The 27,600-nt window shown below is 41.1% G+C and overlaps 1 protein-coding gene and 2 non-coding genes across 5 annotated transcripts; 2 read left to right on the forward strand and 1 right to left on the reverse strand.

The window, feature by feature from the left end:
- Positions 1-191: 191 nt before the first annotated feature.
- On the reverse strand, positions 192-27,586 carry dennd4a (DENN/MADD domain containing 4A). Of its 3 annotated transcripts, XM_037767547.1 has the most exons (31): positions 27,378-27,586; positions 21,511-21,830; positions 21,077-21,323; positions 20,912-20,981; positions 20,651-20,820; positions 19,529-19,767; positions 19,360-19,426; positions 19,168-19,226; positions 18,923-19,067; positions 18,414-18,589; positions 17,967-18,067; positions 16,948-17,166; positions 16,347-16,492; positions 15,847-15,867; positions 13,370-13,503; positions 12,871-13,003; positions 12,372-12,578; positions 12,159-12,287; positions 11,894-12,038; positions 10,427-10,549; positions 8,122-8,232; positions 7,083-7,157; positions 6,132-6,973; positions 5,823-6,039; positions 5,123-5,214; positions 4,855-5,030; positions 4,232-4,589; positions 3,628-3,745; positions 3,186-3,348; positions 3,031-3,095; positions 1,920-2,056 (listed from the first exon to the last, which is right to left on the reverse strand). In XM_037767547.1, the coding sequence occupies exons 2-31, from the start codon at positions 21,819-21,821 to the stop codon at positions 1,920-1,922; spliced, it is 5,196 nt and encodes a 1,731-aa protein (XP_037623475.1). In that variant the 5' UTR covers positions 21,822-21,830; positions 27,378-27,586. The 3 variants fall into 3 exon arrangements, with proteins under 3 accessions (XP_037623476.1, XP_037623475.1, XP_037623477.1); XM_037767548.1 differs by lacking the exon at positions 27,378-27,586 and having other exon boundaries at positions 192-2,056; positions 21,511-21,821; XM_037767549.1 differs by lacking the exons at positions 15,847-15,867; positions 27,378-27,586 and having other exon boundaries at positions 21,511-21,821.
- Positions 9,134-9,205, forward strand: trnaq-cug. Its single transcript has one exon. It is a non-coding gene; the product is annotated as a tRNA-Gln (tRNA).
- On the forward strand, positions 9,485-9,556 carry trnaq-cug. The gene has a single exon. It is a non-coding gene; the product is annotated as a tRNA-Gln (tRNA).
- Positions 27,587-27,600: the final 14 nt, after the last annotated feature.

A 27,600-nucleotide genomic window follows, 5' to 3' on the forward strand; every position in this document is an offset into this window, starting at 1 on the left:
ATGTGCACCTTTTGGAAATGTGAATTTTGTATAATATGTAAGTATACACTTGCGCCAACAATTGTTTTATAACATTCATTATAGAGAACCTGAGCTTGCTTGAACTCACTGTTCTTTCATGCACATCATTTTTTTTTATAAAAATGTCAGGTATAGCAATAGCAAAAAAAATAAATCAAACTTGACATCTGTAGAATAAACATGTTTATTCATAAATGAATGCAAACTATAGATCCAGCCAGGGAAGAAATTTGATTTCTTTTTTTTATATATATAAAAATCATACAAATTAGTATCTGTGTTACAAATGATAAATAATACTTCATAAACATTGTTTAAATTGACAAATTGTGTAAACAACATATACACATCATATGATGTTTTGGTCATCAGTGTTTTGTTTTTTTTGTCACAACTTACAAAGTGATTAAAATGCAAATGTACATGCTGTAGTTTTGGTGTTTATTCCAAGCGCACAGCCTCGTCTGATCCAGCATCGTATCATCATAATGTTATCGTGGTCCAGTAATAAGCTGTGAAGCTGCATCACACTACTACAACCAGAATCTAGGCAGGTTTTTGTCAGTTAAAAGTGAAAGACAATATTAACACAGTGAATCATCACACTCATTTTTGGAAGTGATTTTGAATTAGGGCAGGTCAGAGCTGTTGTCCTAACATAACACCTTTGACATTAACACATCTTTTATATGCTCAGTGCAAAGAAAACATGCACCATCATCTGTTCAAAGAGATTTAAAATGTCCTTTTTTTGCTCTGGATGTCACATTAAACAGTATACTGTTGTCCAAATGTCTAAAACTGACACCATAGAGTGAAGACCAAAAGGAAATATACAAAATACTAGAATCAAATACACTGTACATTTTTATATATGTGTCAATAAATTAATTCCTTTATCAAAAAAAAATTGTGTTGATTAAACCAACAGAAAACATTTATTTGCAGTTTTTATTCATCCGTTAGTTTGATTGTACTGTTTTTAAGGAAATCTATCCTTGGTGGTCCCATATAACACATCAATCTTCACATTAAAAAAGGTATTGCTTAAAAAAACTGTAAATAAATCATAGAAGTACTATTCCCTTTTGGGTTATTTTGGTACATTGTACAAAAAAAGGATAAACGAATAAACATTGTGCATATACATATAATTGAGTATTCCCTTCTTAATTCAGAAATAATATTATGTTTTATAATTTGATTTGATGTTGCCATCTAGTTTAGTGTATTCAGGCATATGAGCATGGCCGTGCTACATATACAGGGTGCAGATGAGGAGGAATTTCTTTGCTTTCATTAACTACATGTAATGGAAATATTAAACAGTGCAGTAAGTCCTGCAGCAGCCAAATAAAAAGTCACTCAAGCGTAGGCTGCTGGGCCACAGCGTTACGTAAACGGGAATGAATGGCAAGAGCTCATCTTGTCAAAGTGCTTTGTGAAAACACAAATGTCTAAAAGCAAGTACTTATTATACACACACTCAACAACAGTCTTAACAAGGTCACCAGGACCACTTATGGATGTCGACAACGTGATGATCATACACTAACTTTTACATACTTACTCACAGCTTCAACAGAAACAAAGTCATAAAATAGACTGTATAATAACTGTACAAACATTTTACTATAATTATACTGAAAATACAGTGGATTTTCTAAATATTTACAAACACAAGGCAGTCACTCCGCGCCTCTCAGCTCTAACAGTATACAAGAAACTCATGGCAGTTGCTTTACATTAAGTGTCATTTTCCCATTGTGCTTAAGAGCTCTGTGCTCCAGTCAGGTGAGCTGGTCCTGAGTCTGAGGAGCAGTCCAAAAAAAAAAAAAAACAGCAGCAGTGACCATGGTTGAAGGAAAAACATAACGGGACAGAAAAACAGAAGTAGTTTACAGACCGGGCTCCCCAAAAGTCCTCCTGCACTCCATGACCCCTGCTCCGGGGGGCCGGTCACAGTTGTGTGTCAGTTTAACCTGGTTGGGGGTGAGGCGGTCATATGCCAACTTGTACTCCCGGTCAAAAGCATCTGCAAAGAGGCAACAATGAGAATGTAATGTGTCAATGAAATGTATTCAATTCAATTCAATTTATTTTTATATAGCGTTAAATCATAACAGAAGTTATCTCGAGATGCTTTTCATATAGAGCAGGTCCAGACCGTACCCTATAATCTAGAGACCCAACAAGAGATCCCTCATGCGGATGCATTCTTATGCGACAATGGAAAGGAAAAACTCCCCTTTAACGAGTAGAAACCTTGGGCAGAACACGGCTTTGGGTCGGCAGCCATCTGCCTCAACCAGTTGGATATTTAATCCATTAGCCCGGCGTAGCATGTATTTGACAAAGCAAGAACATATCAGTTCTAGCTTCTGCATAAAGAAAAAGACGAGTCTACAGCCATGATGGTGGTTTTGTGAGGCTGCTGTGAGTTAAATGTTAACGTCAGCACGCTAACAGACTCACAAGGTTAATGCCAACATGCTGACATTGAGCAGGTATAATGTTTACCATGTTAACCATCTTAGTTTAGCATGTTAGCAGGCTAACATTTGCTAATTAAGCACTAAACACAAAGTACAACAGAAGTTGAGTGGCATTAGTTTTGCAGGTATTTGGTCTAAAAACCAAGTACAGGAAAACAAAATTATTTTTGATGTGTTGATGGCGCCAGATGAAAAGTCAGGGGATCACAAAAGTGATCACAATTCATCCTAAGTGGTACATACATGTCTAAATGTACTAAATTTTGTGCCAATCCATCTGGTAAATGTTAAGATATTTCACAGGATAAATGAAAACTTTGACCTGTTGGTGGCGTTAGAGGAAAAGTCAAGGGATCACCAAAGTCAGTAGAATTCATCCTCTGAGCACAATAGATAACTGCACCAAATTTCATGTCGATCCGTTTAACAGTTGTTGAGATATTATAGTCTGAACTAAAGTGGTGGACAAACAGCTAGCATGGCTAAAAACAGGATATCATGCTTTTGGACTTACTGATATTAATGTTGTTCTTTCCCAAAGCCACCAGAGCGAGGAACAATAAATCTCGGTAGAGGCTCCTTTTTGAGAGAGGGAAAAAAAACCAATTAGACTTTCCATTCATATGATCTTTCACACACGGCATTACGCTAAACTCTTCATCTCCTCACCTCTGTCTTTTAAAACCCAGCTCTGGCCCCAGCAGCTGGATGATCTGGCTCATCGGTTGATAGACATCACTCTTCTTAGTGCTCCTCACGAAACCCTGCAGTAGCTCCACAGTGAAGACCTGGCCTTCCTCACACAGCCCAGAGCGAACCAGGGAGTTTGCACCTGCAAAGAGCCGGAGATAAAAGTCACCCTGATCAAAGGCTCATTCATCTCCATCACTCAAAATCAATTCTGAAGGTAGAGCACTGATAAGGGCGGCGTGACTAATAAGAGTCATGAACTGAATTATGCATGCTTTACTTCATATGCATTATTTAATTTACATGTAAATTATACCTGACCTTGATCAAACTTGCCAGCAGAATCATTTTCTGAAAATAATTTCCCCTTTTGAAACACATTATACCTCAGTCGGTTAAAGTAAACACTTTAGTGACTTACAATGTGTGTTCCATAGGACATAGCAGGGTTGAACTCGGTCTTTGTGCAACTTCAGGTTGTCCCACATAATCCTCACAAGCACCTGCTTACTGTCCTCGGATGAAACGCTCTGGGGAGTCTGCAAGGGGTAAAACGGGAAGAACATTAATCCCTTACTCTGCATGTTACAGCCATTATGAGTAGAATTTGAATGTATTTATAAAAGTGTTTAGTTTTCATTTGTTAAAAAAAGAATGAGATGTTCCCAGTGAAAATGGGTCTATGTGCTGCTTTTCTGCATTGATCGATTTTATCTATTTGAAACTACCACTAGGAGTCACCAAAGTTGGATTTTCTGACTGATGACTTTGGAAAATACGCTCATTCGCTTTCTTGCCGAGAATTAGATGATATCAATAGATAGAAGATCAATACCTCTCTCTTGGACTGGCTTCATACAGATATGAGAGTGGTATCAATATTCACATCTAACTCATGGCAACAAAGTGAAATTTCCCAAAAATGTCCTTTAAAACAGAGTTGATAAAATGATGGTTGTATGGGTAACGGGTCAATGTACACACAACTGTATGTCAGTGAGCTTGACAGACACCTTCATGCATACCTGGTCTCCATGGCTACAGTGCTGGGAGGCCAGGATAAGAGCCGGCAGGTTGCTCGGCAGCTCCAGCCTTTTAAAGTACCACACGAGGTTCCAGAAGACGATGGGGTGTTGGTCGACAACGCTCGGGGAGGAGATGGCCTGGTCGCCCTCATTTACCAGCATGCTCTCCAGCTCCTTCCACAGAACCAGAGGGCTCAGGTAGGGCACCGTCACTGGAGTCGGGCCAGCACCCCCGCTGCTCTCCTGCGGGGGTGCTGCAGATGACTTAGCTGCACAGTCTGCCGCAGACATTTTGGCCTCGGGATTGAGAGTCGGCGACGTGACTTCCTCTGTAACAGGATTACTTTCCTTAGAAGACCTGAGGGGAGACACAGAGTGGATCTGTTTAAAGAGGATGGCACAGGAATGCAAGATTTTGTGTCTGAGTGTGTGTGTTCGTGCATGTGTGTCAGGGCTTTTGGAAAAAGTGCCAGACAGCTAGCCACTTTAAAAATAATCTAGCGCAAGAGATCAAAGACATTAAATCGCATTATCAGTGAATTCAGTGTGAAATGATGGAAGCACCTGATTAATTATTCAATGTGTAGTGTGTGCATACTGGTCTGTGCAAAGGGAGCATTTACCTGCTCTGTGGTCTCAGGTCTTTGATCTCCACATTGAGGAAAGGCAGGAAGGCTGTGCCGCAGAAGGGACAAGTGCTGTTGAGGTTGGAGTCATTTGCTGTCCAGCCAGCCATGATCTCCTCGTCATACACCAGACAGTCACACGTCTTACAGAGTGAACAGCTGGACATCAGCACCTACGACAAAAAGCAGCAGACAGAGTGTAACACTCATTCGTGATAGTCTGAGTCAGTCTACGGAGGAGTGATTTTATATAAGAGGAACTTACCTCTATGGTGTAATTGGGAGTGGGTTGAAAGCGGCTGGTGTCGGGGGAGGAATCTGGAGTGTGAGGGATTTTAGAAGGAAGTGCCAAACCACCTGGATGCCATGGAGGATTATACAATTAGACACACGAGAAAAGCCAAGATTTAGCTATACATATCTGGACTAAATACAGCACAAGTGGAAAAATTAAATGACGCAGCGACTCGAAAAAGTGTACAATCAGTGGACTTTTTTTTGCTGTTTTGCTGGTTTGGTGAATCTGTGTTTCACATCGATGTGTCTGGGAATGTGCATGCACGTGTGCGTGTTCACGTGTCTATGCTTAGCATAGGGCCTGTGGATGGGTGCAGAGCAGCCCACACACTGAATCAGCCCTCACGCCTGCTGGCCTAGTTTCGCACAGAACACCCGACACTCTCCATTACCGAGTCCTACTCTTACTCTAAATTTAGATCGCCAAGAAGTGTTTTGCTGGGAACCAACACAACGCTGCAGTTAAAACAGCAATTTAATGAGTATGCCTCTAAGACATGACCTTCTCACATAGGAGATGTTTTCATAAACACTGCCAACTTTAAATAAATGTGGATTGTGCTGTTCGTCTAACGCAATCATCTCAAGATTCCATATATCAAAATAAACTAAGAGCATTATTCCAACAATATTTGTTGTGTACACTGATTAAAGGATGTGCAACAAACCAGAGAAGGAGTTGTGTCTGAACACTCTGTTGGGGGTGCCGGGGCTGCCCAGGTTGGTGTGACCCACAGTTGGGCTCCTCCTGAGTCTGGAAACGCTGCCGCGCTGGGGGGAGGTGAAACCATCTGGGTCCAGACAGGAGTCATTATCAAGCAGCGACGAGCAGTCTGCCTCTCCTGAGGTCAGTGAGGACACACTAATCCGGTCACAGTTTGTATCCTGCAGGAGAGGAGGAGGAGAAAAATCATTGTGGATGTGATCAGCAAGTTATATTGGGTATATTAGTTCGGGGAAAATGCTGCACTACCAACCTGTGTTAATGAAGTCTGGGAAGACAGACGAGAGTAGAAGCGGCTGGCCTTCTCAGCCACGCCCTTCCCTGCTGATAAGAAGCTGCTCTTGAAGATGTCCAGAGTTGGGGTGAACATTGAGTCCATGGAGAATGATGAGGAGGAGGGAGTAGGTGAGGAGGGTGACACCAAGGAGGAAGGCCTCTCCCTGTCTTTGGTACAGACGCCCAGAGGAAGAGAAGGCGACGACCTCAGCCTCTCCTTGGATTTCACAGGCAGCGGGAGGTGCGTGTTGGAGCGGAGCAGGGCGGAGGGTCGCGGTGAGGCGTGAGGAGACGAGGCGGATCGAAACAAAGGGCTCGAGGGGCTCTGCAGGTCCATGCTGGGCGTGCGGCTGCTCAGAGGGCTGTTGCCATTGTGCATGTACATCTCAATCTCTTCAGCGAGGTCACGGCGGGCCGTGGGCGTGCCGCTGTTCTCTTCATCACACTCTTGTACCTCATCTGTCGCCATCAGTGACAGGGGATCAAACCCCATCTCGATACCTGTTCTCCTCACAGTCCCACCGCTGCAGCTGACACTCCTCTCTATGGACATCCCTGGCCTCTCCGCTGCACCGCTGCAGCTGAGACTCCTCTTCACCGGAGGTTTCTGTTTATCAGTCTCTGTCTCCTCTTCTTCTACCCCGTGCAGTCTGTCAGCAGCTAGGTGATGCTGCTTTGTTGAGCCAAGGTGAGGGACGGCGAGCCTAAGACTTCCTTGTCCACCACACAAGTCCAGAGATTTTGGCCTCTCTGACTTTGGCAGAACTCCACACAGAACGGTGTCACTAGATGGACTAGAAACCAGCCTGTTGCCATTCCCTGTGACAAAAACAAAACATTCAGCTCCCATACAGTAAGACTGAGATCTGTGGCTTTTATACACAATCATAATGGCTTCTTGATATTTTTCTATATAAATAAAACTTACCTGCACTGACATCTGTTGATTTGCAGTTTCTTGTAGACGGAGAGATGCTGCTGATTGGAACCTCAATCTCAGGTGCTGGAGATTTAAATAATACAAAAATTGTTAAAGAGGACCTATTACGCATTTGTGCTTTTTCCCTTTCCTTGGCACGCCCTCAAACAAAGCTAGTTAGAGCGGAGCTGGAGTGGAGCCTGAAAAGTTTGGGTCAGTTGACCAATCACAACAGAGTGGGCCAGCTGATCAATCAGAGTAGACTGGGCTTTTCGGGACAGAGGGTGAAAAGAGGTGCTGCAGGACCGCCAGTATGAGAAAAATAAAGCGTTTTTTGAACATTCAAGTATGAAAACATGTTCTACTAGAAACCCCAAATCTCAAATATTCACCTGAAAATGAGCACAATAGGTCCTCTTTAAGGAGATACAACAATAAATGATATTATTGTGCATTTAGCAAATTTGACAAAACCTCTAAAATCTCTTGCAACATTTGATTCATGCAAAATCTACATTTCATATAGAAAATCACTAGTTGCTGGAGTGATGCCATTTGTGCCAGCATAAAGCTATGCAGTGGGGTGAAGAAGGGTAAAACTGGCAACTGCACAGTTCCTTAAGGGACAGCTGTTCAATCTTAAAATAAGGCTGTCTTGGATTCTACCCCAAAAAATTAAGTCCACAATTAAGCCTCTGATGAAACGCCCACACCAATTAGGGAGGATTATTGATCATGAAAGCCGGAACAGAGATTGCGTCAGACACGGCGTGTTGTTATTAGCCTCAGAATTCAAGACAAATCCTGTCATGCAAACAATCACCTGCTTACATAACACATTCATCCATCAACAGAATGTGTTTCTCAAAAACATTTAAATATAACATCAAATGGACGGGCTGGAGAATACAGTACACCCACGCTGCCACATGATACCCCAGCTTTTAAAGACATAGCGTTCATTTTGCTGCCAGTAAACTGTGATTCACTCCTGCAGAAATGGTAGCAAAGTGTCAAAGATTAGGATGGAAGTTAATCCATAACTCACTGGACTGCCTCGGTCCTTTATCCTCCGCCGGCGGTGTGTTGTCACTATCTCTGCCGCACATCCGCTCCTCCTCTTTGGAGAGTGAATCGTAGCCTTGGTCTGACTGCCCACCTGAGAAAGATAAGAAGCTTTACTCTTCTGGAAAAACAGCTACAGTTATTTTGTTGTATTTTTCCACCTTGCTTAGTTTCCTCTCTCAGAAAGAGCTGAGTGAATAAAAAAACCCTGATATTTAGTCTCCGTGGATTACTTTATAAGTGACAACTGATCTGAGAGTTTTTCTTCAACAGAGCGCGGTGACGCTCCCAACAGCTTTACAGCACACAGCACTCCCAGAATAGAAAAGCAGGAGCAGCAGGAGAGGAATAGACTCTTTGAAAAACTTGCATCATATTCACAAGGTCAAACTGCAGGAAAAAGCACGAGCCGCCTCTACTGTGATTTATTTTATCCTCGCAGAGAAGTTCTGCTTTATTCAGTTGTTTTCCCACTGAGGGAGAAACATGAAACAAGTCGTGAGCCAGATTCAAGTCCATGATGTTGTTAGAGTGTAAGAGCTTTATCCTGCTGAAAGACCCACTGTAAGCCCAGTTGTCTCCACTGCCCCTTATCTACAGTAAATTAGTCATAATGAGGCAAAAGAAGAAACTGGAGTGTGGCCAAGGCAACTGATCCAAGGCTAACTTATATATTTTTACAAAAAGACAACAAATTCTTGCACGATGCTGTCTTTTCTCTTTTCTTTTATACTACATGGACATGACAATGTTTTGCCCACAAATGGTCCATGTGAAATATGTTTTCCATCTTTTAGTTCAGATTGTTACACATGACCTGCAAAGACTTTATGTATGTGCATGTGCCTCCTGATTGCCTAGTTTACATTTTCCCAATGTCTTTTTAATGCCATTGAAATGTAATTAGCCATTTTATCATGTATTTTTTTTTTATAATTTTAAAATATTAAAGAGGACGTATTGTCATTATGTTTAGGTGCACTATTTGACTAAGCGGTTCTATGGTGTAATGGTTAGCACTCTGGACTCTGAATCCAGCGATCCGAGTTCAAATCTCGGTAGGACCTGAATTTTCATAATCATAAAGCAAATACCATTATAATGATAATAAGTTAAATAACTTAATAATAAGTTAGTGTGAAGTATAAAACTAGCGTCTTTTCTAACTTTAGGGGCGGCTGTGGCTCAGAGGGTAGAGCAGTTTGTCCCTCAATCAGAAGGTCAGTGGTCGATCCCCGGCTGCTCCAGGTTACTTTATCATGTTGTTTTTTTATAATTTAAAATATTAAAGAGGACGTATTGTGCTTATTTTCACCTGCACGTTTTGGGTTTCTATTTGTTCAAGCGGTTCTATGGTGTAATGGTTAGCACTCTGGACTCTGAATCCAGCGATCCGAGTTCAAATCTCGGTAGGACCTGAATTTTCATGATCATAAAGCAAATACCAATATAATGATATTTAGCAAACTTTAGGGTAGAGCAGTTCGTTCACCAATCGGAAGGTCGGTGGTTCGATCCCCGGCTGCTCCAGGTCACATGTTGATGTGACCCTGAGCAAGACACTTAACCTCAAATTGCTCCTGAAGGCATAGTCATCAGAGTGTGAATGAGTATTTAGATTAGATCCTGATTGGCAAAGTTGGCACCTTAATAACCTCTGCCGTCAGTGTATGAATGTGTGTGTGAATGGGTGAATACTGACATGTAATGTAAAGCGCTTTGAGTGGTCGGAAGACTAGAAAAGCGCTATATACAGTAAATGCAAGTCCATTTACCATTTACTAGAACATGTTTACATGCTTTAATGTTAAAAAAAAACGCTTTATTTTTCTCACGCACCACCTTTCACCCTCTGTCTGAAACGCTCTGTTTGAGCTCTTTAACTTGATGATGTTATTTACGTATTCATTTATACTTTTGACTGTTCAGATGAGCTGGTGTAACATTTGTCCCTTCTTCGACTCAATATTTATAGGTGACACGGTTTAGAAGAATTTCTTGGTACTGGAGAAATGTGTTTCTTTCTGTGGGTGTCAGGTGATCGACAGAAAACAGAATGTGCAATGACATCAAAACAATTTATTTGAGTAGCGCATTTAAGTAGTTAAAATGCTAAATTAAGGTTTATGAATCACGTGGTTTGGCTACTGAAATATGAATTAAATCAAATCAAATTAAAATGAAATTTTTCCAGAGTGAAGCTGAGACAAGAGGAGCAGATGTGACACAATTAAAGGATGAGAGTGAAATAGCTCGAAGAAGAAAGGAGCAGATCTGTGTTTTCCTACCTGTACTAAATCCATCATCACTGGAGTCCATTTTGGTGAAGTCGGTGTCGATGGAAGCGCGCTCCGCCGAGTCATTGGCACTGTCCAAACTGCCATGACTGACTGTGTCAAGATCACTGCCGTCTGAAGGGAGATAACAGAAAAGGGAGAGGATGATTAAAACAAATGAGTACCAACAGGATTATGAGACCAGCTGGTGTAAGAGCTCTGTGTAAACAATCACTGAATAGTGCTGTAATCGTTATCATACACTGCAATATGCAGGAATGCTTTGAATGCCCCGTCGCTGTCATCATGACTGAACAACATAAAGGCATGCCAGAGTGCAAAAAGAGAATCAAGGTTTCACTTTGCTGTTGAATTTTAACTCAAAGGAAACCAAGATGAGGGTTGAATGAATCACATTAAATTACATATTTTCAGTTCAGCAATTGTAAATTCACGAAGATTTATTCACTGGAATAACTAAAAGGACATGCTATTCAACATGATCACATTACCATTTGGGGAATTTTGTATAAAATCCTCTTTGTGAAGTGAATGAAATCAAAATAAAAAAACAAAAACATGGTTACAGTTTAGGGTGTAAAGCATGATGTTTTCTTTAGAGCCCCTCACACAACATGTCATTATGGTAATGACAGTCTAACTGGGCTGTTGTGGGAATTAGGGACTGACATCAAGAGCAACCTGTGTGCTGTGACTGCTGGGGAGGAAAACCTCTTCACTCTGTTTAATTAGTGTCATTAAAGAAATGCGGGTTGGGAACGAGATGCACTGGAGGAGGCGGGAGTTTGGATGATCCTTCATATGAGACCAGGAAAGAAGCCTTGAAGAAGCAACCGCACTCATTTACATGTTTATTCATTTAGAACTACAGGAAGTACAAAAAATCACATACTTTCAGTTTCTCATTTACTCGATTGAAAAGTTATTACCACTGAACTTAATGCAATCTCAAACAACTTAAGACCTGATTAGTCTTGTATATAAAACAACGACAGCTGGTGTTTGTTTAAGTATTTGCAGGCAGTCGGTGTGGGAGTGCGTGATATACTGTGTGTCAGTTGTCATAACGACACTGGACAATATGCTTAAAAATATGTTATGGCTGATAAATCGCAGGGATTTTATTTGTTTGTGTGTTTTCATTTCTGGCTGTAATCTTTGTGATATATGACTTCATATCTAACTTTCTGTGTATTTCCAAAAACTTGAGTGATGACTGTGGGGAGTATATTTCACCAGGTATTTGCAGAAGTATTGCTAATAAAATTAAAAATTATCAGCCGAAATTAATAAGGAAATTAGGGGGTGCCAGATATCAGTAAAAAAATATAAATAAATCAATAAATAATAATAATAATAATAATAATAATATATATAAATATATATATATATATATATATAAATGATCTCTACGTGAGTTTAAGAATTTCTTTGGTCGAGGACGGCCCTAATTCTCACCTGAAAGCTGAGGATCTCTGTGCGGTGTCCGCTGTTTTCTCCCTGCTTGCTTGAACTGGAGCACACCCAGGACCACGTTCCTCAGCTTTCCCCACAAGAAGTAGCCTCCTCTGGTGGTGGAGGGCCAGGTGCTCTCCAACACCGCCTAGAGCAATGAACATGTACAGTATATGTGGTTAACCATTTAAACTAGACTTTTCTGAGTCAGATTAGCTTCTTTATTGCTTCCTTGTGTGTTTGTACCGTACATACGAAGATCACACACCTTATTGTAGTACCCATAGGTGATGGCGTTGGGTTGAACTCCAGCTTTCTTCATCTCAAACAACACCCTGACAGCGAGGACTGGCTGGCTGTACTGCCCACACAGCTGCAGCAACACGCGGTAACACACCTTGGACAGAAAACACCAAGATTTAAAATCTACACTACTAAATATGTATATGGCTGTCTGTACGGCTGTCTAGCAGTTTCCCACCTCATCTGGAGCCTGCAGCTTCTTGTCCTGCATCTTCATCAGCACATCATAAGCGGTACGCAGAGCCCGCACCTTTGAGTGGCAGGTGTCAACAAACCCCGGCAGGCAGATGAACCAGAGGCCATAGCAGTGGCGCAGCAGACACTTGGACCACATCTGAGGCATAGATGAATAGGTTTTGGCCATCCTTTGAGCTGATTTGATCTCCTGAGATAAAAAAAAAAAAGATCACACATAGAGATCATTTACCATCCTCCAGCAACCAGATTTGCATTTTGCATTCACATTTATACCCGTATCCTTCATTATGTAGAATGAATGCAGCAGTAAAATAAGCTTAACTTCTTAAATTGCAAACATAAAAAGGCTCAAATAAGGATCAGATCTGACGATAAATTTAACATGTTTATCTATAATTATATGGATTCACAATAGAAAATGCTAGTAAAAGACATAGACAGTCTACTTTCTAGGAAAACTCACTACTCGTACGGCTGACCTGTTTAGAGCGCCTAAAGATGGCCGTAGGGCTGGCTGGGCTGCTGTGGCGTGAGGTCATGCCTGCTGATGGAGGATTTGGTCCCTCCAGCGGCTCCAGGAGCTCAGCATTCAGCACAGGGAACCCAGAGTAGCTGCAGAAAGACATATATTCACTCATATTATACACACAAACTGAAATAGACATCAATCCCACATAAACACTGGCAAGCCAAGTGACATGCACAATAGTTTGGCTCCGACACCGTGGAAGCTTGAGCACTGACATAAGAATCCAAAAGCAATGTGTTCCACCTCGAAATAATCACAAAGCCCTAAAGCGTTGACAAATTCTTCAACAACGGAGGCAATTTAGGCTGTGTCTCTCCTTCGAGAGCTGCAGCGTGTGCACTCAGCGTCGGCGAGAAGTGCTCTTTAAGTGTGTGTCTGTGTAAGACAGTGTAAAAGAAAGAAAAGCAGCCTTGTTTCTATCGTTAAGACATTGATCTGCAGTGTGGTACCTATAGCACAGAGGATGCTCTTCTCCCTGTGGTAGTGGAGGCAGCTCTGGGGGGTTGATATAGACCGTGTGCTCACTGCGGTGGGATTCATCCAGTTCGATCAGTCTGGTTTCCTCTGGCCGCTCAATGTCCATCTGGTTTTCAAGAGAGAAACACATTTGTCATTATTCTTCCCTCTGTTCTTTCATCTTATCTTTGCTATAAAAATACATCTATAGATGCTAATGCTGCCTGGGGGCTTATGGACATCTGATACTATACGAGCCCTCAGATCAGATCAGATATGAGGGTCAGTGAAGACAAACAGATGTCAGTAATGAGTCCTTCTACATCATAAATATGGCCCGTGTCCCCACTCCATTGATCTAAAGGGCACAGCCAAGGCAGTGGGCTTGATCCTACGACTCCCCCAAGACTAAATGAATCCAGGCTGCAGTGACCTGGACGAAATGGATGCTCTAGGGACATGAAACAATTAAACTGTACCGCTTTGGCAGCAGTGCTTGATACTAAACTGCCACATTTCCTTCAGCTCAGAACTGGCTGACTGATCTGTTGTATGGAGAAATGTGTGCAAAGCTCCACCGCCTTCCTGCCCGTCTGAGAACAACAGCAGTAGCACTCCTTTGTGTTGCATGGCAAGGTAAAGCCATGCTCTCTTTTAGGAGAAAATCACTACTGAATAGCTGTCTGGGAGATCATAAAAAGCCTGCTACGCTGATGTGCATTCACTTGGCTTATCTGAATCGATTACCAGCTTATCTCGGACATGAGCTTCACAAAAACGCTAATATTATGGCAGCGGCTGAAGAGCTCCCCAGTGCCACTGCGTTACAGGGTTTGTTCCACTCAGTCGAGTGGATGATTCAGTCAACTAACTCTCGCTGACCTATTTGCCCCTGCTTCGATTCTGCTCAGTGTTTCTCCGCTTGTTGCCCTTCCTCTTACACCCAAGAGGTCTTTCTCAATCACGCACTCTTTGTCAACATCAGCAGCATTGACGTTGAATGAATCAATGCTTCCACTTCTCAATAATATAACCGCAGTGACCACACATACAGGAGCTCCCACTGTTCATGCAGGATGTAAATGTATGTGACTTCCTGATTGCACAAGTTTGCAAGCACGGAGAGTTTGTTTTTGGAGGAGAGGGCGATGTTTTGTCATTTTTGTGTGTTGCAAAACATGTGTAGGCAGGTTGTGTTAATAAAAGCTGTCAAATCGCCAAATGACTAACCCTCTCATTGTGTGAATGAGCACGACTAGCCCACATCCTGTGGGACTTAAGCAACAAAACTCACAACGAGGGCTGTCAATTGATTAAAATATTTAATTGCATGATTGTCTACGATTAATTGCGATTAATCACAAATTAAATGCACATTTTTTATCTGTTCAAAATGTACCTTAAAGGGAGATTTTTCAAGTATTTAATACTCTTATCAACATGGAAGTGGGCAAATATTCTGGCTTTATGCGAATGCATGTATATATTTATTATTGTAAATCAATTAACAACACAAAACAATGACAAATATTGTCCAGAAACCCTCACAGGTACTGCATTTAGCATTCAAAATATGCTCAAATCATAACATGGCAAACTCAAGCCCAACAGGCAACAATAGCTGTCAGTGTGTCAGTGTGCTGACTTGACTATGACTTGCCCCAAACTGCATGTGATTATCATAAAGTGGGCACGTCTGTAAAGGGGAGACTCGTGGGTACAGTTGGACCTATTTTCATTCAGATATCTTGCAAGTCTGAGATCAAGGGACCCCTTTGAAAAAGTCCATGACAGTTTTTCTTTGCCAAAATTTAGCACAAGTTTGGAGCGTTATTTTTCATTTCCCTCTAGCTTTAAAACTGAGCCCGCTACAGCCTCTGAAAGATCGATTGCGTTATAGAAATTAGTGGCATTAAAACAAATTTGTGTAAACACATTATTATAACTTTGACAGCCCTACTCATTTTCTAATTTCTCAACAAGTAAGGATTGTCCCCTATGTCTTTGTCGTCCTCTCTCATTCTTCTATATTTCAGAGAGACTTTTGGAGTCAGGATAGTGCACAGTCATCTCAGCGAGAGGCAAGCACAAATAATTAATCTCACTGTCTCAGCGTCACCTCGGAGTCTCTAACAGAGTCCTGCATAACCTCTTTGTGTGGTTCATTTTAATGGCACCTGGTTCAATAATGCAGATTGCTGACACACACACTGACAGCTAATGCACATCCTCAAATCCAAAACCTCTCTTGCACTTTTAGCTCCACTCCCTTTCCTCCTTCACTTTGATATATTCAGTACAGACGAACAAAACACTGAGCTGAGTCACGCACTAAGAACAATGGAAAACACTTCACTTGGGTTCATAATGGATTCTACTACAGCTAAAAAGTGGAAAAGAGTTTAAAAAAACCCATTAACCCTCACAAACATAACAGGTTTAAACTACAACACCAGTTTTGGTTGCTTACCTTGCCTCCAGTGGTGAATAGCTACCAGGCAGCAGCCATGATGACAAACAGAGCAGCAGAAAAGACAAAAGGCAGAAAATCAGAGAAGAAAAAGAGGACAGCAAGAGATATACTAAAAAAAGAAGACAGAAAATCACTTTTAAAAGGACTGAAAGAACAGGGGACATTATAGATGAGAAAAGCTTGGCGCTGATGTTAATAAGTGTCTCAGGGGAGGCGGTGGAGCGTTAATCACTATGTTTACTCCTATTAGTCATTGTTATTTGCTTATTAGTTCCTTCAAATTAAACCCAAGACCTTAATAAAACATGTTAATTGAGAGGACAGCATGTTATTAAACTTCTAAATGCCTCAGCTTTGTTTTAATCTGCAAGCAGGTGGAGACCAGACTAAATATTGTTATTGGAGCATTTGTTCCTACACAGCAGAATGATGCAGTTCTACTGATGAATTGTCCCTGACACAGAAAATCCATAATAGAGATTCACTGCAAAGCTCACCTTATCAACACACTCATCAAAGAAAGCCAGGCTGGCGTCTTTATCACTGACAAAGGAGCACTCCTCTATGAAGCGGCTGAACATTTGAGTCTTGGCCATGACGGAGTAGAATCTCTGGTGGGAGCGGTCTCTGCTCTTTATGAAGCCTGTGAAAGAAAACACATTATGTAAAATCAAACATGACAAGTGGTCATTAATATACGATTAGAAAACTGGACATTCACTTATCAAGCTGTTTCAGAGCGTCTGCGGGGTCAACATGCGGACTCAACCAACATTTACAGGAAATTAATAATGTGGTATGAAACTATTTGTTCCCCGCTGCTCCGCTTGCATAAGAGCACACAGATGTGCGGGGACATTGTGTGGTTAATCATAGCGGTTTCCCTGATTTGTCATCCAACCCTAATTTCCGCTGAGGCTTAAGCTAAATCGCCTGAGTCATTACAGCAATGATTTAGGCCGAATTTTGATGCAGCAGCACTCACACCATAACTCCTTGACCTACTACAGCACTGAATCACATATAGGCACGGCAACAATAGCTTGTCAGCGTGTTTTTGTGACTGCACGCAGTATAACATTGCAGACTGAAGTGTACCTTGGATGTCGAAGAGGGAGCTGGCATCGGTGGTCTTCTCAGAGGGGGCTTGGGTGATGGGCAGCAGGTAGGAGCGGTAGCCTCGTAGGATGGCCGCCATGAAGCTCAGGAAGGCCTCCTGGATCTCCAGCTCCAGAGTGTGGAGACTCTTCCCACCGTTGAGCTCGCTGTCAGTTACCGTGTGCTCCATGTGCACATCTTCACGGTTCAGCTGACCACCTGAGAGCACACAACAGTAGATTAAGCAAAAAAACAACTTGGCAACAAATAATTGTTTATTAGAAACCACACAATTACAGCACAGATTGAGCTTTCACAAAATATTGAGAGTAGGACAAGAAAAATGAGTTGTTTTTCTATTTAACCAGCACTCAGCTCTGACTATACCAGCCTCAGGTCTACATTAGCTAACCAAATAACACCTATTTCTAAAACACAGAAAGCTGAAATCATTTTTGTATTAATTTCTGTTTTTTTGTTATTGTATGTTTCAGTATCACTGGCCAACATTACATCATTATAATTTCAGTTCAGCCAAAATGGAGTGTGAAAACACCAAAGGTAGCCTAAATGTTAATCTGTCGCAGCCAAAGAGCTCCTTTCTAGTCTGGGATTCATTTTGCATCGATGTTTAACCGTCACAAAGAAAAAAAAAACCATGGTAAGAGGCAGATATTTCTGATTTCACTGTAGACAGACCATAATAAACCCTAATACATTCAGCTACCTGATATGCTGAAATTTGAGTAAAGGACAAAAGCAATTCTGGGAATCACTGTAAATGATGAATCTAAGTAGATGAGGCAGGTTGAGCAGGAGTGGATAAAGACTATCCTACACTTCATATCTCCTGGGATACACTTAACATCATTAGTTTTGGTTTCATATAACAGTGTAAGCATCCAATGAGTTTGTTCCTGTAAAACTGACTGTACAGGCTGACTCAACAGACTCAAGTAGCGAGCATTTATTATTCATGAAACCACAGATAAAATGACACAGCATCAGACTGGACTCACCCTCAGTGAGCTGCTGATGGAGCTTATTCAGGGTATTCAGAAGATGTTTACAGGCTCTCCTGGGCAGGATTTTCCACGTTAAAGCCTTCTTGTCGTCTTTTCTGAAAGCACACCATATGGTTTTCTTTATATGGGAGGACAGTCAAGAAATATTGCAAAAGGAAGGAGACGGAGTCACTGACATCAGCACTGACAATTTAATCTCTCTAGCTTTTGAATTGATGTGAGAAGCCAATGGTTAGCCTATGTGTACATTAATAATATTTCACATTCCAGCTCGTATCATTGCATAAGAGGCTCTCACTGACAGATACAGATAACCTTGGGAAGAATTTTCACCATCAGACCTATAAAAACCTAAACCGTGAGAAGATGATTTTTGGCTGACTGTCTTAGAGTTGAAGGTTGCCATCTATTACAAAGCGGTTGCAGTTAGAGGTCACTTACTGGGAGATCGTGTTGGTGTCCAGATCCACACAGCTGATGTCAGCCGGGGGCACATAGAGGTCAAAGTATCGGGAGTCCACACCCACTATGAAAGGACACGGTGCACTGAGCACACCGGCCAGAGCCAGCGGGCACAAAGGGATGTAGGGGCACGGCCAGTGGAAGGGGAAGATCATCTGAAAGGGAGGATCAATATATCACAATACGATCGATACATATACTACATAGATAGAGTTCATTTAAACAGCAAACTAGTAATATTTCTTATTTAGTCATCTTTTTTTCAGAACTTCATGTGCATATTTCTTTGAAGAGCGCTTTTCAGAGGTAATTGTTGTCGAACATCCATAATACCAAAGGGTCCTCTTTGATGTGATTATGGGTTCATTGACGCCGCAGCTCTGCCTCTTACATCATCCGCCATTGTAGCTATAATCACATTAAAGACCACCCTCTTTAGTGGTATTACCAGGAAAAGTGTAAAGGAAAAAAAAGAACAAAAGACTTACAGACACAAGGGCTTCTGTAACACTGGTGAGCACAGCTGGACGCAGGGAATGAACCAGGATCTTGTGCTCTGTGACTGCCAGCACCAGCAGAGTGGCTGCGTTCTTCGGGCCCAGATTCAGTAGCAATGTGGAGAGGCTCCCACCGCTAGACAGGCAAATGAAAAAAAATGTTTCCAGATCAAGACTCAGGTAAATATAGTATGTCTTCATGCTATAATGTGACATTTTTACTGATGTTTCTCTACCTGAGAGGCAGTGGAGAGGACACGGGTTGGCTGAGTATCAGGCTGTCATGTGGAGACAGCTGTGGAAGACAGAGCGTTAGAGCGTCAGTGGGAAGAGGATTTAGCTCGTGACTACGGCATGTTCAAAGACATTCACGTCAAACCAAAATGAAGTCATTAGTTCGTTTATCAAATTTCTCATTTTCAGCTCACCTGCACTAGGATGCGTGGTCTCTGAATGGAGGGGAATGGCACATTTTGCATGAAGTGAGAGATGTGCCTGTGAGTGAAAAAAATAATCACTTAATAAAGCATGTAAGGACGAGACCGGAAACGTGATAAGACTTCAACAAAGAGAATGAATGTGTAAAACATTGCTCACTTTTCAATAGGCAGGGCATGTGGTCCAGAGATGGAGTATCGGTAGAGGAATGTGAGAAAGCTCCTGAAGGACTGGAAGAAGGGCCAGTGGGAGAGCAGACAGATGCTCTTGTTGCTGTAAACACTCCTGGTCCCGTCAGGTCCGAGATCAACACTTGGCAGGCCGAGCTGTGAGCGCTGACGCTCTGACAGGTCCTCCTCTGAGTAAGGCTCATAGAACTGGATGGCTGCTCCGTACACCTGCAAGCAAAAAGATCACAATGTAAGTGTTATGATCCGCATAAAGAATATTGAACACATGCACAAGTACACAAACAAAAAGACTTGTTAACATCCTGATGCAAACTTTACAAAGACACAAACCACAGTAGTCAGAGGTCCTTTGAAAGATGTTATTCAGGTAAACTGTTGTGGCGGCTCCACTAGAGAATTTTCATCATAATAAATCAGCTAAATCACATTCAGTCCTTTGAAGCTGTTCCTCCCAAATAAATAAACAGATCATTCCAGGCATGAAGTACCAGGAGACTAGTCTGAAGAGGACTGGAGGTCGCAGGGAAGAAAGAGTGAGCACTGAGGCATTCAGCATTTAAAACTTAAGCACCGGCCCAAGTGGTGCATGAGCTATCCATTATTCAAAAGATGAGCTGCAAAAAAAATCTTTTATGCTGCATTGCTTTCAAAGACTTAGAGCCTTTTTTAGTATTCCAAACGCAGCCTTTAGACCATTTTTGATTCCAGTCGGAGTTTAGACATTGATTAAGATTGTCTGGTAATTCTTCGAAAAACTACTGCAGTTCATCAACAAACTAGTCCATAAGGGATACTATTGCACAGAGAGAGATAGAGGAGGGGAGATGAAGATGGAGAGGCTGGCTGAAATGAAGCAATTAAGGGAGAATTTATGTATTTAAGGGTAGAAAACCGATGCCGACTTTGGGGGAACTACCTAATTAATGATGATGTAAATGAATCATAGCGGGACTCTGAACTCTGGTTTCCTCGGCAAAATCAGTACACGTTTGCAGGTTTCTGTGTGTTTTGCAAAGGCACAAAAGTGATTATGAAAGATTATGAGAAAGGGAACATGGTTATTGGTAATGTAAGGTAATATAAATATTACCTTTTCTCCAGAGGCACCAGTCAGCACAAATGTGGAAAATACAGGCAGGGAGTGTTTGGTGTGTGCTGGCCAGCACTCGACCGTTGCCCCCATGGGCAGGCAGAACATAGGCACTGACTCAGGCAGTGGGAAGGACTCATAGTCCTCTTTGGGGTACCTACACAGCAGACCTGGACACAAATACACACATCACAGTCAAACACATAACTCCCTTAAAGTACTTGAATAAAACTGACATTTCATCAATCAATTCCACTTTACCTGCTTTGTATGCGATTGTGTTCGCTTTAGCCAGAGACTTCTTATAACAAAGGTAGACTGAGGATCCCCACTGGAATAAGAGATAAGACATCACAGATCAATCAAAACCTGCATTATTCATACAGACACTAGAGATATATCTGTGATCTCAGAGCTCTGTCCCACCATGCTGCTGTTGAGGTTCTTGTCCACCTTGCAGAAGGTGTGAGGGGGCGTCTCCCCCTTGCCGGGGATGATGATGCAGACATCAGTGACGGCCAGTGACGTGTGCGGCTGGCTCTTCGCCGCGCGGCGGTAGGTGATGTAGATGCGTTGGGATGACGAGCTGCTGATGTTGGCAGGGCGACCTGAGGGCGTGGTCTGGACGAGGTGACATCCAGGTTTCAGTTTCTCTTTCCACTCATACAGAACCCTGAAATACAAGGCAGTGACCTTTTTATATGATCCTTTTGAAACGAGACATTCTTTGATAATGTATTCATTGAAGAGAAGTCAGACTAGAGGATGTGTTTAAAAGCAGATTATAGTGACCCAGTGGCAGAGAAGTGATTAGTGGTGCTGGGTGAGTAAAGGGGTCAGCGGTGAGGATTACTGCTTACCCAAGATCTGTCAGTGGAGGCTTATCTCTGCCTCGCTTGAAGCACAAGAATATCTGCGGGCCCCTGAGGCTGGCTCCGTTGAGCTCTGCAGAGAGGCCTGAGGGGGTGCTTTCAACGCAGGTGAAACCCAGAGGTACTTCTTCACCCAGGGAGCGTATCACCACAGCTACGTCGGTGATGGGGGCTTTGGGTTTCACAGACTTGGGGCCGGCGTCGTCAAAATGGAGCTCCTCCTCCAGAGGCTTGGACGAGTCGGTGAGGCCGGCAACCACAAAGTAGTCGGCTACACGAGGCCCTTTATCCTCCATCATTTCCCATTCCTAAAAAATAGAGAAGAGGAGAGAATTCATCCATTATGCATTTTAATCATGTTGCTAGCTGCTTAAAAACAAAAGAAAACGGGCCTTTGACATCAGGAAACAACCTGGCTGAGCAGACCAGGCTGGCTAAGACAGCATCACCTATAAAATCACTCTCTGAGCACAATGTATTAATTGTCTCGTTGCTCCAGTTGTTGCATAACACAGATTCCATGCAGCATGTAAAATAGACATTACTTACATTACAAATACACACCATACTGCAGAAACAGCAGAATATAATGAGAGCATCTGGAAGCATTTAGTGTGCATTCCTGTCTGCAAAAACACCATATTTCAACAAGAAATATGGGAGAGCTTAAGACCAATGACCTTGCTATATGCCATGACCGATTATGTAAAATAAAACACATGCCTTTGTAGAAGAAAAAAAAAAAGAAAGAAAAATGTGCAGAAAGGAAAAGTACCAGAACTATAATGGAGCATTGGGAAATGAAGAGAGGGTGCAGTGAAGTGCAGCAAAAAGCCTTTTTTCTGAGCTCTCAGCGAAGTAATATTCAGACAACATATATTCTGCGCTCAACAATGTCGTGAAAAATGAAAGCAACAGAGCGAGCGCCTGTGAGTCAGCTTGTTATAGCATTATCACAAAGCATGGAGCCCTGGAAGCCCTCTCAGCGCTGGGCCGGCTTATTGTGCTTCAGCTGAAGAGTCTGCTTTATCTCTCTCAGCAGTTCCTCCACACTCACTAGCAAACCGATAAACAGCCGCCTATTATTTCCCCCACTGGGATTTAGCATAAAGTTATTCGCCTCCTCTGCACTGGATGTGTCACTGCTAGGACCCATGGCACACATGAAGCTGTGACCGTATCTCACCCACTTAGGACTTTGGCTTCCACTGGCTTTAAAGCTAATGGAGCTGTGTGCCGTTCCCCCATGTGGCTGAGTGATGGGACAGAAAGCTAAGCACTGCTTACAGGGTTAGGGCGTCAAACTCACCAGTAACATGGAAAAAGGAAGATAATCTGTAGTAGCAGGCACGTTTCTGAGCCTAAACCAGAACACCATCCAAAACAATGTACGAGCAAAACTCAGTCAGATATATTTTGAGTTGTCTTTTATGACTCATAATCACAAGGTTGTTTATGGTCTTGCAGTGTTTTGGCCTAAATGTGTTTATGAGTGTTTCCCCTGATTAGCTGACAGCTGTTTTGATGTGAGTTATTTGTGCTCTGCAGTGTTGAGCCTTGAGGGTATTCCCAATGACTCAGCATGCAAAACTACTGCGAAAAAGTTTTCAGCTTTTTCTGATCTTCTTCAATACTGTTTTTTATAAATATGCATAGGCCTACATTTTGTTTTCACTTATGTATTACTGTGTTTGTTTTTCTTATGCTTCTTTCGTTCGCTCTGGCTTTTATAATTGATTGAGCTGTGTTGAGATTGAATGTTTATGAGCTGTACAAACAGAAAACAGGAGTTGAGACACTTTGTGATGCAGGTTTAAAGTCTTTTTTCTATGTTGCTCCATTGGTTCCTCTTACACACTAATAGAAAAACATGTCCACATTGATTTGTCTACAAAAGAAGAAATATGACGGTCTTTTCTTCATGTATTATTATTATTATTATTATTATTATAGACCTTTTTGACAGCAAATAATGTCTTCAAATATATCACGTCTCTCCAACACAGTAATTATGATAAAGGATGAAAGTCATATTTTCATTGTAATCTGTGTTAACAATCCCTTTTATTTCATTTAAGAAAGTTAGAGCTCAACATGTTTCTGTTCTCTAGCTCCACCTCTTCTTTAATGTGACGCAACACTTCAAATGAAGTACCTGCTCCCAGTAGGTATCGCATGATTGCTGCTAAATATACAGCCGTTGGCATGGCAGATGTGTCGTATAATACTTGGAAGGTTCAGGATTAAATATAGATGTAATCTCCAGCTCCAACTACGACTACAGTACATCATCCACTGCGTCTATTCCTCCCACTCAACAGGACGCAGAGGCAAAAAAATTATAACTAATCCTCGCCATAGCAACGACATGAAAACTGAAAGACTGAACATTTCTCTCACTCCGGTGCTGAATCAAGCCGGGAACATTGTTAGATACAAGTCGACTAACGGGCTGTGTTGTTACCACAGATGTATTCTGTTCAGAAAGGCTCTGTGAATAAAATGTTTTAAACGTAAATATTAACAGATGTACCCTGAATATTAAAAAGCACAGCTATCACAATAGTTTCTCTGGTTTATCTCATATTTTTTCATGTTATTGGCCTTTTTGTTGTATTGACTAGAAAGCTATTCATCTCACCTCTCAGTGAACAATGTTTTTTGTGAGTTTTCCATTAGTGTCTGAAGTTTATATTGCTGCGGAGGCTGCTCCAGATTAGAAATAGCCTTTTGCTGTCATGCGTTGTGTGCTTTGTTTTGTTGATTTTAACACAGTATTGCATCCCTTTGATTGTTCAGTCCATCAATCTAGAAATACTTCTAAAATCCTCTGAGCCATAATGCCTATAAATAAACCGGATTCGACCAAACTTGATATTTCATTTTCTACATGATTTCCAACTCTCTTCCTCCTACCTCACTTATTATTGCAGCAGGCAATCCTATGTTAGGCCATGACTGGAAGTGAGTCACTCACGGCCTCCCCAGAAACTGCAATCTTTTCATTCACCACAGTTTTCTTCATAAGAGCAGCACAAATAAGGACACAGCGGATTTCCTCTTCTTGAGAGCCAACAAGGCAACTTCCCTATTCACATCCACTATTGTTTTTATGAGTCACCTCCGACCATCAGCTATGCAGAAATGACAGATTGTCAGTCATTGGTTTATTATAATGTTTCCAACATTTCGCCCTGATGGAGCCACAAACTTTGATTTTTTTCCCACACTGTTGGAGAATATCACACTTCATATTCTGTATCTGCTGGTCCCAGTGCTTCCTTTAAAATATTGCACCATTATAAATGTAAAAACTGTTCATCACTTCAAACTCTTTTCATTGTAGTTCAACCGGATATATTTGTTATTTAGAGAAACCTTGGAGTCTTGACTAAAGTCTGAAATAAACTAGGAATGCACCGATACTGGATCGGATATCGGGCCGATACTGACTCAAATAGATGGATCGGATATCGGTGATCTATTCAATTCTATTTTGATATATACTATATATATATACTGGAATTTGAATTCCTGTTTAAGTTTTGACCAATTTGTTGCTGCATTAAATAGTAATTCCTTTTAATTTTGAAGCTTTTTTAACAAGTTGTTGGAGTACAATTTATCATTTTAATAATAAAGAACTATTAAATAAATTTAAATATTTGTATTTATTGGTCACATTTTGTTTTACCAAGTTAGAAAAGCAATGTTTAAGTTAAGTCTGATGCTAATTTAAACATAAAAGAATGATCACAGTCACTTCCACACAGTTAGACATAGAGCTTATTAATTAAACACTGGTATCAGATCAGTACTCGGTATCAGCCGATACTCAAAGCCCAGGTATCGGTATCGCTATCGGGACTGAAAAAGTCAGATCTGTGCATCACTAGATTTTAACAGTGTTTATCAACATAGAACCAGTTTGTGAAGATAGAGCTATGGGTTCGTCAGGTAGAACAGGCTCAATTTTGATAAAAAAAAATAATGGAAACATCTTATTTGTTTAAAGCTTGAACAGTGACTGGCTGGAATGCGATTAAATTCAATATGGAGGTTATAATTTTTATAATTATATATATATAAATATTTGTTTTTTTTCCTCCATGCCTTTTTGATATTTCATTCAAGAAACAATTATTTTTCATCATTTTTCCCTAAACAGTCATGCAGGATGTTGACACTGCATGTGACTTGAAATAAAGGTCTTTTGACTTTGCTTTGAGCATCATCACAGTGTTGTTGTGCTGATGGCCCAGTAGAGATACACTGTTAAGAATTTACCAGTAAAATAACAGTAAAGAACTGGCAGCAGGGTTGCCTTTATGTTACTGTTAAATTAACATTATTATACTATCGCTGAAATTTACAGCTTTGTACTGTTAATAAAAAATACAGTTTGAACTGGGTTTTTTTTAAATTAATTTCACAGTAAATTTACTGTTTAAAGATACATTATATAGCTGTTTTTCACCTTTCTTTTACATTATCTTACTGATTTGTTTTAATGCACTATTTAGGTTGTATTTTTTACATACATTTTAATAAACATTATTTTTTGCCTAGATGAATAGACTTAGCAGGTTACAGACATAGGAATAGTCACACTAAATACAATTAAAGGCACTTGCTAGGAAAAAGGCTATAATAGACTTGTTGACACTTTTCCCAAAAATGTCTGTCTCTAGCTGGCTACAAGCACAGAATGCAAACCATAACAACATGTGAGAGAAGAACAATAAAGCTAATTCACTGATTTTACAATCATGTACAATGTACAAGCCTCACATGAGCAGATCAGGTCCCAAAATTAAACAAATACTGCATGAAACTGTTACTGATGATACTTTAGACAGTTGATCAGCAGTAAAGTGATGTTTTATAAGAATGCATTATAGTTCAGTTAAAAAACAGCATATGAGTGTAATTTAACAGATTCCTTTGTATTAACAGTAAAGCAATGTTTTTAGCAATAACAGGTTAATACTGTTGAAATCCTGCTGTAAATTAACAGCAATTGTTTACAGTGTAGAGGCAGTGGCTGCTGGACAGTCAGTATAGTCTCTCAGGCTGTGCAGAGGATTAGAGGGCTCTGTTAACAGCAGGAGGGCAGGGAGGATGGGCAGTCTGATCTGAAGAGGAAACCACCACAACATTTCACATTTCACTCAGCATCTGTTCCCTCTTATAGCCATGAAGACAACCCTCACCCTCATCAGCCATTTGCATTCCTCATGTTTGACAGGGGGGGACCCTGGCTGCTTGATGAGGAAACCACACACGCCCAAGATAAATAGAGCAGAAAAATGAAGGAGACTCTGGAAACATACTATAAAGAAGCCTGCAGGATAAGCTTGTTGCAACGCTTGCATTTTGTGCATTGGTCATATTTGGTTTACAACAAAGCCAGCGTTTGGTCCTTTGAAAAAACACAACTGACCATAGCGACCACAATACTACAGAGGGGTTTTCTCATATGCCCACATCACAAGAAGCCATCTTATATGGAGCAAAACACACGATGCAATAAAACAAGCCTCCATATGACTTGTTTGTAACCAATATAGTGAATCACACACAGGCTGGGATGCTCACTATAAAGAATTAAAGTATTCTTGCAATGCATATAGCTAAAGGACAATAATATAACATATTTACCGTGTCCGTCAATTGTCCTATAATAAACCATCCAACATCAACATAATAATAAATCAAAGGGTTTCATCACATCATCACAAATAATACCACAAAATATTCAAACATAAACATGTGAAACAGCTTAATTATAAAAGACAGGGTGTGTGTGTGGGCGTCGTTTGTTTTTATTCTCAATAAAAGAAGAATCTACTCACATGTCGATTTAAAGATGATCTGTCGAATATGAGTCCAAACAAAACACAGATTTCTGCGGATAAGAAAGATTATTTTGTCGGATTTTACTGCGTCTTTTTTTTTTTTGAAATCCCTGTCTAAATTTGTTACAATAAAATAATAATAATTCACAGCAGGATGGATAAATGCGAATAGCCCTGTGTAGTGCCGAGCAGCGCTTTATCCAGACCTGCGCGCATCACG

Source organism: Sebastes umbrosus, chromosome 4 (assembly GCF_015220745.1).
Source record: "Sebastes umbrosus isolate fSebUmb1 chromosome 4, fSebUmb1.pri, whole genome shotgun sequence".
NCBI lineage: Eukaryota > Metazoa > Chordata > Actinopteri > Perciformes > Sebastidae > Sebastes > Sebastes umbrosus.

What these genes read in the sequence shown, in the direction of transcription:
- dennd4a (XM_037767548.1), bottom strand. Translation starts at nt 21,821, where the DNA reads ATGATGGAGGATAAAGGGCCTCGTGTAGCCGACTACTTTGTGGTTGCC. An exon ending in CACAATCGCATACAAAGCAG is followed by an intron (nt 20,821 to 20,911) that starts GTAAAGTGGAAT and finishes ATTTGTGTCCAG; the next exon opens with GTCTGCTGTGTAGGTACCCC. An exon ending in TCTTTAGGCGCTCTAAACAG is followed by an intron (nt 12,579 to 12,870) that starts GTCAGCCGTACG and finishes TTTTTATCTCAG; the next exon opens with GAGATCAAATCAGCTCAAAG.